Source organism: Aplysia californica, unplaced genomic scaffold, assembly GCF_000002075.1.
Source record: "Aplysia californica isolate F4 #8 unplaced genomic scaffold, AplCal3.0 scaffold00903, whole genome shotgun sequence".
Classification (NCBI taxonomy): Eukaryota; Metazoa; Mollusca; class Gastropoda; order Aplysiida; family Aplysiidae; genus Aplysia; species Aplysia californica.
In genome coordinates, this window is record NW_004798173.1 from 52,683 (window position 1) to 63,583 (window position 10,901).

The 10,901-nt window shown below is 41.7% G+C and overlaps 1 protein-coding gene across 1 annotated transcript in view; it reads right to left on the reverse strand.

Moving 5' to 3' along the window:
- Positions 1-7,409: 7,409 nt before the first annotated feature.
- Positions 7,410-10,901, reverse strand: part of LOC101850915 (serine-rich adhesin for platelets) — a gene marked incomplete in the record, with an annotated part of 68,186 nt that continues 64,694 nt past the window's right edge. Inside the window, 2 exon segments of the mRNA XM_005110522.3 lie at positions 7,410-8,146; positions 9,300-9,389. Of these exon segments, the coding sequence (XP_005110579.2) occupies positions 7,965-8,146; positions 9,300-9,389 (272 nt within the window).

Consider the following 10,901-nt stretch of genomic DNA (forward strand, 5'->3'; position numbering starts at 1 on the left):
TCTGCCAACGTGGGCAGAGGTAAATTCATCTGATCAGCTGCGTGTATTTCTGTCCCAGTCGTTTTAAACAAGACCAATTCTGAAATTATGCACGCTGAGCCCAAAAATGTGAAAATACATGTATATAGAAAAAACGCAAGGGGGGAAATGAAAAGTGGCCGTTTGTACAGGTGACCGTCTTATAGAGGTGGCCGTCAGGGCAGGTTCGACTGTATGCGATTCTGTTAATTTTATCAAAGAATGATTAAGGAAAATAATCAGAAATTATTGCAAAAAAATGATCAAATTTTGCTGAATTATGCGGGGTGCATAAAACCACGGGGACAGGTATTTCGATATATAAGAAGAATCAGATCTTTGCCAACAACTATCGTACACGAGTAGAAAGGAAAAACGCAACGGTTCAACAGACGATGCGGGGAGGGGCAGATTTTGTGTTTTACGGCGCTCGCAACTGTATAAGGTCATAGGAGTGCGCGGGACACATTACACATTTTCAGTGGGTAGGACATTTTGAATTTTGCCCGAGTGGCGGCAGAAGCCTTCTCTTATAAATCGATTTTAGACCACCAAGGGATCTTTAACGTGCGCAAATTGCACACGGGACCTCCGAGATTTTTCGCCCTTGTCCGAGAAGGCTAGGTGTATATCTTTCCTTAAAAAAAGATCAGGCGTGTGGCTGAAAGACAGCAATAAGAAGGAGGCAAGGAGTAGTAGCAGAAAGAGTCAGGAGCCTAGAGGAGGGGGAAAATGGGGTGAGGGGGTGGGGGCAGAAAGTGGAGACGAAAGCAGACGATAGAACATTGCATTCTTACAAGCGAGCAGGAAAGAAGGTGAAAGGAGACAATTTTAGAGGAGAAAATGTTCGGTCGCTACCCGGATTCGAACCCAGGACCTTTGAATGAGAGGCAAACACCTTAACCTGTAGGCCACGAGAGCCCCCATATGTAGCGTGTCACCGTGGTGCAAACAGACGCTTGTCGAAGAAATGAAACTGAAGAAACCGAAATTTTCCCGCCTGTAGAGCCAATTTTTACAGTTTTTTTGTTTTGTTTTTTGGCTCAGCACGTTTTTCTTTTATCATCATTCATCATCGACACATTCCTTTTTTGTGAGTGTAGATCTCAATACATGTATAAATTTGCTCTTTCCAAGAATTCTCAAGCTTTCGACGTCGCCAAACTGTTCAAATTCGGAATTTTCGGATTCAGTTTGGTCAATTTTCATTTTCGGATTTCCTGAAGAGAAAGGACATAAAAAAGATGGATTGAATAGAAACGGTTTTTTTTTTTTTTGGGGGGGGGGGGGGAGGGTCGTTGGGATGTATCTGCACGTGTAAAAACCGGGGGGGGGGGGGGGGGGTAAAGTAGGAAGCATTTATTTTGTGTGTCAGTGGGGCGTGATGGTGGCTATTGCTCGGTCCAATTGTGTCACGTAGGTTTTCTATAGGCTGGTCGTGTAAGCAAAATAACTCAGGCTGTCAGAAAGGCAAGAGACAGGTGTTTTATTGCAGAAGGGTACGATAGGCTTAACTCCCCTATCAACATTATAAGGTTATTCAAGAGGCGGGACCTCCGAGTTTAACGTCCATCTCCGAAAGTACCGAGCCAAATAGACCAAGCCAAATAGGAATTCGTGTAAAGATCTTTTCTCAGGGACACATCGTTGGACCGAGCTGAGGCTCAAACCCCTGAACCCACAATCTCACGATCACAGGCCCAGTAGCCTAACCACGAGACTACCGTACCAGCACCATTAGAAAGGTTCGCCATTGTTTATTTACTTTAGTTTAGTAGAGGGTTTTACGGCGCTCGTAACTGCATAAGGTCATATGAGCGCCTTAGGGTGGATGTCAACACAGAAGTCTTTACAGGGAATCAGACTTACTCTGTTCACCTCTCTAGCTTCAGCACAAAGTCTGCTTCGACTATCAAAGCACCCCGGAAATAGCGGGTCACAAGAGTGTGACAAACATACAAAAGAAGTAGAGGAAAATGACAATGGTAAGGATTAGGAAAGAAAAAGCAGCAGTTCCCTGTCGTAGATCAGGCACAGTTATGAGCGTGACATGAATCAGCCCATTTACAATTCTACTGTGCATGAACGAGAAAAGTCTCCCCTTTGGGAATGGCCCAAAGATTGTTTCAGTAAAGAGCAGCACATCAACACAATAATAAACTAATAATGGTCACTTACTGTTGGGAGAAAGTAAGACAGACAGGCAGACAAAAACAATAGAGGGGAAAGTAAAGAAGTAGGACCTATCAGTGACACCCTCCAACCACCCACTAAACGTCAGAGAAAACAACCTCCAGCGACTGGAAAAGCTCAGAAGCAGACGAAGTACACCTGTAGTGCACACTGCTAACTGCCAATCAAATTCCGACGCACTGAGTCGAGCCTGCCAGATTTTCCATTTGTGGAGGGGCAAATCTTCTGACTGATTCTATTCGTGACCTAAAAAAACGCGTTTGATTTTGAAAGCCACGATCGGATTTCGTCGAATTCAGTCTAATTGTGCCCACATAATATACCTAGTGTCCATTGTGGATCAGGTAAGGTTGGGTCAGGTTGATTTAAAGGTGGCTTCAGTGCACACTTAGGAATAAACCCATCCCTTGTTGCGTCAAATACGACAAGAATAGAAAACTTTGACCTGCGCCCAGTGTTACGGAACAGAAAACATATCTTTCACAACACAGAAAAAAAAAAGACTCACTCCAAACAAACAAAACGAACTTTTCGCTGCAAAAGTACAAAACTTCAGAGCATTATTGAATGAAACATTGATCATCATCTCAGTCTTCTTTCCATGTCCTTTGTCAGACTCCACCTAACACAAACACACATACATCCAAAACGTTTAAACATTTCCATACGTCGTTAACTGCAGGAAACCACATACATTGTAGGACCCATTTAACGTAGGAGAAAACTGAAAGGCATATCACATCCAGGTTAAAAACATACAAAATTATACACAAATAAACACAAATATGTACATGCGTGTCGAAGCAATAACTGAACCACAGACACCGCTATAATAACATATACAGATATGCAGAATGAAGCGAAAGCCACTTCAAGCTGAGAAACCCATTGACACATTTAATAACATTCCATACATCCAGTTAAAACAACACACATATTACATTCCGTTTGGATCCATGTAAACACACCGACGGCTTAGTGCAAGACTCCACCATACGTACGAGGGAGTCTTACAATGAGCAGTCAATCTATCACATACATACATAAATACGTATTGCAGGGATAAACACAAGATTATATGTGACATCATCTATATACTACCAGAAGCTGACAAAACACCTTTTTTCATAATGGTGCCAACATTTTTTATTTGCTATTAAATCAAAAGCCTGATCAGTTACCCTACTTGTGTGAAAAAAAAAATTAAAGAGAAACTGTGACTAGATCTAATTTTTTGAACAAATTGGAATTCAGATTTCGGAAGAACTCTATTATACAATGTTCGCGCTGACAAAAAACCCCATTTTTCTCAAAACTGCAGTGAATTTTTTTAAAAAGGTGTTTTGCCAGCTAACGGCAGTATCGTGCAACACCATTCCTACATCAGATCAAACGTGACTTGCTCACACCACATGTATGCAATCACCGAGAAAACTGAAAGACTGGATTTCCGCAGGAAATCAATACATAAGACAGAGTCAGTTGACGTCTTCAAGGCCGCATCATCATCATATCCGACGAGACTAGTTGAACGATCCGCTACTTTTGAGCTCAGGTAAAACAACAAAATCATGGAATGACATATTTCCTCCATCAACGCAAAAAAATCCCCCCAAAAACAAAACAAAAAACACCAAACCCCCTCCCCCCCCTACAAAAACCCAGTGCAGTAACTGAACTGGGCAAACATTCCACCCAAAAAAACAAAACAAAACAAAAAACAAAAAAACCCAAACAACAACAAACCTTGACAACATTATACTGAACAGAAACAGAAACAGGTAAAAGCAAAGTCTTAGTCAACTCCTTCTTCCCACATCCTGACAATCAGAGCACACAGCTGGCTGTTCCTGGGACACACTGCTGCCACTCCACAGTGACCCTCATAAGTTGTCCACTAGGTCCAGCAGTTCAAAGCCTGGGGGCCAAACTTTACTTTTCATTGACACGGGGGTGCACAATTACAGTAAACATCATACTTTTCTGGACATACCGGGTACTTCAGAACCCTGGGAAGAAAAACTTCACAGAACCAGAAAATCCCCACAAAAAAGCATTAACTGTCATTTTCACTTTCAACACCATTAACAGTGGCTGCCAAGAGAAACCAAAGTAAAATGTTCAGAGTTTTATTTGTACAGCATGGGGGACACAGATCCAGACCTGCCAACCCCTCCATAACAAAAAACAAAATAGGGGAGTTCTTCCTCAGAATTTTCCACAAATATGGGAGTTGGAGTAAAAAAACTATCAGCGTCTTCAGAACTCCAGAAGATTCAGATTATGTTACAAACTAATCATGGCAGGTAAAGTGGGTTCCAAATGTGAGCAAAAAAAGTGTATTTTCACGTTATTTACAATAAGTCTTGAAATTATTGCAAATAAACCGGTGCATTTTCCCGTCATTTACCATACTTTGTGTTTTCAAGAAAAAAATTGGACTTTATGCAAATTCGATTGAGGTTTTTCCAAGGGGGGGGGATTAATCTGAGAGCTCCGATTTTGTCGAAATACTTGGCAGGTCTGCAAATGAGTTGTTCAAGAAAACAATACAAAATTCAATCTGCCAGTGAGACAGCTGGACAGTGCATCAGCTGGACAGTGCATGCACACACCGAGTGAGAGACAACGAAGGAATGTACGAAGGAAAAAAACTGCAGTCAGCCACGGATAACTCCAACATGGAATACTCCAAATTGCGGATAGCTCGTAGAAGTTTGCCATTCCGCGACTGACGTCTCTTTGATAATTTTTTCATTATTCCGTTTATCCAATTAAGGAAGTGTTGCACTCATTTGTCAATCCACGACGTGTTTTTAAAAGTTTTAGTTAGAGTTTTACGGCACTTACAACACACTAAGGTCATATAAGTGCCGAAGATTAGAGGTGTTACAAGAGAGTAACAAACACAAAAAAGAAGGAGGAGAGATCAGGACGATAGATGTTTGGTAGGAAAGAAGAGGCAAACCACACCAGAGCACCCGCCAACCACCCATGTGCGACGTGTTTAAGTCATCCAAGCCTGACTGTGTTTTCAATACTGCTTGAAGGACCTGTGGCATATCACAAGAGGGTGCGATCAAACATTCATCCACTCGAAAACCCCCGGACTATTTTCAAACCAACTGGCACAAAACATAGAAATGAAAGTGGCACAGGCTCCCCGGAGACATACAAGATGTTAGATGTGTTACTTTTGCATTTTTGACCGACAAAGAATCAGTCTGTCAAACGTCAAATGATACAACTGAGGCAGAGTAACTGCTTCAGCTTTGGAACAAAGCAAGACAGATGGACGGACAGAAGCAAATAGAGTGAAAGTAAAGAAGTCGGACTTGTCAGTGGTGGCGCCCTCCAACCACCCACTGGGCAAAGAGATTTTGGCACAAGATCTATATCAGCTGGACTTAAGTGTCTGAACAGGACCGACGATCATAACAGAGTTTCAGTTTGGTCAAAAGTTTCAGTTTAGTTTTAGTAAGAGTTTTATGGTACTTGCACCACAATAATGTCATATAACTGGCCCCGTGGAAAATTGCATTTTTAAAATAGAAAAATTGCAAAAAATTGCGAGGTAAACTGCCAAAAAATTGCAAAAAAACTGCAACCTTCCCATCCCAGACGCATTAATACGGGCTTAACATTTAACAATTTTAGTTGAAAAAACATGACAATTTGAGTACCGGTAGCATAAAAGCACAACAGCCTTTTAAACAATTATGACCCTCAATACAAATTGTATTAACATTTACTAGTGACAACACACGAGTACGTTAACAATAAAGTTATCGACCAAATATAATATAATACCGCATGACACCAAATAACGGAACCCTCAGTTTTTGTAATAACTTTTAAATGAAGGCGTAAAATTTAACCAAATTTAGTACACAGCGGGCACTTGGTTCATGCAAAGATCTACAAGTGTAGTACGAGGTTTAGTCTATAAAAACAAAAAATTTGATGGGAGATTTTCGAAACAACCTCTAAATGCAAAAGTAGCTTATACCCCAATCAATTCAGATCATATTCTATTTTTCTCTTGAAACCTTCGATACATCGGTAATCTGTATTTAGATCTAATTTCAGATTTTTTTATATTTTTTTTTAACCAGTATCGTATTGTTTTAACACGAAGTCAAATCGTAAAATACAGCAACATATTTTTCCCATTTAATAGTATTAGTAATGTAGATCATTTCTCTAACGACCACTCCCGTGTGAATGCAGCTTAAGGCGTTTTACGTTAAGGGAGTGTCTACGTACACGGAACCGGGCACTTAGTCTCAGTGTCTACGTACACGGTAACCGGCAACCGGGTACGTAGTCTCAGTGTCACGTACACGGTAAATGGGCAGTTCAGAACTCCAAGTTCAGTTTTTGTCATCCGGTGTTGCCTTCAACCCCAGCCCTCTCCGGACTGTACCTCAAAAAAAAAAATCAATAATCCCCCCATTCCGGAGCCCTATACTTCGCAACGCACAGACTTTGAATGAACTTTGGAGACGTCAACCGGTACTCGCAATGTGAAGCGAAAGCACAGGTGACGATGGCGAGCCCGACAAGACGTGTGTACAAGTATGACTTTCTTTTTTTTTTTTCAACAAGTGACAGCATAGGACAAATATTGATCTAATTTTCATTCAGGTTACCGTGTACGTAGATACTGAGACTAGGTGCCCGTTTACCGTGTAAGTAGACATATGCATCATGTATGTGCGAACAATATTCACGTGCGTGCGTGCACACACACACACTCACACGCGCACACACATGCACATCATACATACATCTACTTTCTTATCACACACGCGCACGCTTAAACTTACACACATTAGATCTCTGTGTCTCAGTTTGTGTTGAACATGATGTATTCCGGCCTGAATTTCCGGTTATATAGCTTTAACTTTGTAGACTAGAGCTGGGCCGAAACCATGACTTACGTAGGCCCATGGGCTCGGTACTCGCACCACTTCCTATGAAAAATTCTCTTCAAATTAAGGTGTTGATGTATTTTAGCCTAAAATTGCACAAATTGCTAAAAAATTGCGGGTTTATTGCGGCCGCAAGACCGCGATTTCCTGGGGGGCCAGATATAAGTGACGAAGAATAGATGTGCTACAAGAGAGTAACAAACACAAAAAAAGAAGGAGGAGATATAAGGACGACAGATGTTTGATAGGAAGAAGGAGCAAACCACACCAGAACACCCGCCAACCACCTAGGTAAAAAGTTTTACGGCGATGGCAACAGCATAAGGTCATGTGAGAGCGCAGGACGGGACACAAGCCAGTCATTTTCCCATTCAAGTTCACAGCACAGCTTGATAATAACGACAAAGTGACCACCACCGCAGCGCGCGAGAGAGCACAGCACAGCACAAGCCGCAAACGTCGCGTCATCGTGACCGCAATCACTTGACTTTGTTCTGGCTGAGCCGCGGTGCGAGAGAGAGAACGAGAGAGAGAGAGAGAGAGAGAGAGAGAGAGAGAGAGAGAGAGAGAGAGAGAGAGAGAGAGAGAGAGAGAGAGAGAGCGCTGCAAAAGTCACAAATGTCACGCTGTGATGTGACCGTGACCACTCGGATTTCTTCTGGCTGAACCGCAGTGCGCGCGCGCGAGAGAGAGCACCGCACAAGTCACAAATGTCGCTCTGAGACGTGACCGCAATCACTTGGTTTTCTTCTGGCTGAGCCGCGGTGCGAGAGAGGGCACAGCACAAGCCACACAGATGTCGCATCATCGTGACCGCAATCACTTGGCTTTCTTCAGGCTGAGCAGGCTCTTGGCCTGCATGATCTTGGCGAACGTCTGGTTGGGGCAGCGCTTGCGGTTTCCGGCGAGCCACCGGTTGAGGATCTCAAGGCCTTTATCGGCGCACAGGGGCAACATCTCCAGCAGGGCCTCCACACACTCCAGCTCCACTTCCAGAACGCCTGACGGGAGAGAACAACGGGCCAGATGATGTACGGTTCAGTTATACTTATGAAGACTACAGGGGGAAAAACCACTGTAATCACAAACTGAAAATTGTGAGGGTACCAATTTTGAACGCTTGTTGACTCATAACTGTATTTCTGTTCAACTGTAGGTTAATTATTGTTGTTAGATTTCCCATTCAACAACACTTAACAATAAACTACCAGTCAAACAAATATGAAGTTATGAGTGCAAAAGCTTTTAAAATTGGCACCCTCACAATTTCAAGTGCAAGACTACAGTCGTTTTCTTCCTGTGCTCTTCATATATTTGTCATGTTTTAGTAAGAGTTCAACTTAAATTGTATCTACCCTTATAGTAGAGAGTTGGATTTCATATTTTAGATTGGTAAGCATAGAATAAAAAGAAATGTGCCCAAGGGGTTTTCTAATCTCATTAAATTATACACATAAAGAAGAGAGAGTGGTAGGTTAGTTTCTATGTCTCCTGTTTTAGTGTTTTACAGCGCTTGCAACACAATAAGAGTCATACAGGTGCCAAAGATTGGAGGTATCACAAGTAAGAGTGTAACAAACGAAAAAAAAAAAAAAAAAGAAGGAGGAGGAGAAATAAGGACGATAGATGTTTGATTTTGCTAGGAAAGAAAGAGCAGACGAAACTAGAGCACCCGCCCCACAGATCACCCTAAAAGTTCCAATTACAACCCAAATAAATACAGCAAAGTTTACCGAGCCAAAACATTGCACAAGAACAGATTCCCCTCCCCGCTCCGCACCGCTCTCCCCAACCACCCCACCCCTCTCTCTCGAAGGCCTGTCCCCGTAGTTTTACGCACCCCGCATAATTTGATCATTTTTTTCATAATTTCTCATTATTTTCCTTTTTCATTCTTTGTCAAAATTAACAGAATCTCTTTTCAAATTTTTGGGTTCAGTTTGCATAATTTCAGAATTTTTCTTGCATAAAACGACGGGGACAGGTAGGGCTACTCATTATCATCATCATCATCATTACCGACTTAACGATTCCCCTTTCCCTTGTTTCGTTTCTCTAGAAAACAACAATTTGCACCATGTCATTACATTCTTTTTACGTAACCAACAAGCACGGGCACCAAGATCAGGACACGGGGCAGGGAGGGCTACTCACCAGGCTTTTTAGAGATGAACTTGTTGAAGACTTGACCTAAGATCGTTCCTTGTGAGTTTGAGGTCAAAGGTTGAACAGCCACCACTGACCCTGTCAGGAAAGGGAGAGAGAGACGAAAAGTGAGCACTGGTTTAAAAAAAAGTTTTAGTAAGAGTTTTACGGGACTTGCAACACAATGAAGTTATATAAGTGGCGAAGATTAGAGGAATCACAAGAGAGTAAGTTACAAACACAAAAAAGATGTAGGAGAGATAAGGACGATAGATGCTTGACACCAAACAAGGAGCAAACCATATCAGAGCATTCGCTAACCACCCACAAAGTATGTGCTCAGAGTGATAAACACATAAGTGTGTGTGCCTGAAGAAATGTACCAAAGGATGCCACTCATCATTTTGGGCTATAGGCAGATAATGACCAAAAAAACCCCCTTTTGACTAAAATTCTTGAAGCATGTTTTCTCTTCCCCGCTATGTTTTACCATTGAATTCTAATCATGATATTGATGTCAACTGGATGCCAAATCGGAAATGAATTTTCCATGAATAAATATATTAGAAACAATTGAATCATCATTTTTTTCAAGTTTGTATGTGTCCTAAACTTAAAAGCTAATTTTCTCCAAATTAGATCGTTATACCCTACCTCACAAAATGTGCAATATATATGTTGAGAAATCTCAAAAATTAAAAAACCCCAATGCGTTCAGTATAGAATTTTCTATAAGGTACAACCCTTATCTCGAAATGGTCAAAATCTGACTTTTCCTACTTTTCTTTAGGCACACACAAAAATGACATATAATAAATAGAATGGAGATGGAAAAACTGTCTCACAAAATGCGCTATACCGGGGCTTTAATACCAATTGTCATGAACCGGGCAAGGTTACCTTTGACAATCTAAGTGCTGAGTCAATCCTCAGCCAGATTCATTGACAAGTTCTACAAAACAATACAGTATGAAGAGAATTTTACTGGGCAGAACTGTCCAGATTCTCAAGGAGAAAGCCATATCAAAAGCAATAAAACAACACCCTCCTCCCCCCCCCAACTCCCAATGCTTTATTCTCCAATTCTTCAACAGTGTGTTACGTGAATAAGGCCAACCATCAATAATTTACGTATATCATAGAGGCACCGGCCATCCATGTCTAGGTGTCGTTTCAGGCGAGTAGGGAAGCGATTTAACAGTTCATTGCACAACAGAGGGAGGTACAGCCCCCACCCTGACGCAGGCAGCAATAACATAGAAGAACACATTGTGCTCTGGTGTGCAGGCGCCATATTTACTTTTGTGCATCTTTTTTGCCTTCTTTTTCATCCCCTGTCTCATTCTTTACTCGGACTATTGGTCAAACGTTTCATCCTCTGTCTCATTCTTTACTCTGACTATTGGTCAAACGTTTCATCCTCTGTCTCATTCTTTACTCTGACTATTGGTCAAACGTTTCATCCTCTGTCTCATTCTTTACTCGGACTATTGGTCAAACGTTTCATCCTCTGTCTCATTCTTTACTCGGACTATCGGTCAAACGTTTCATCCTCTGTCTCATTCTTTACACTGACTATTGGTCAAACGTTTCATCCTCTGTCTCATTCTT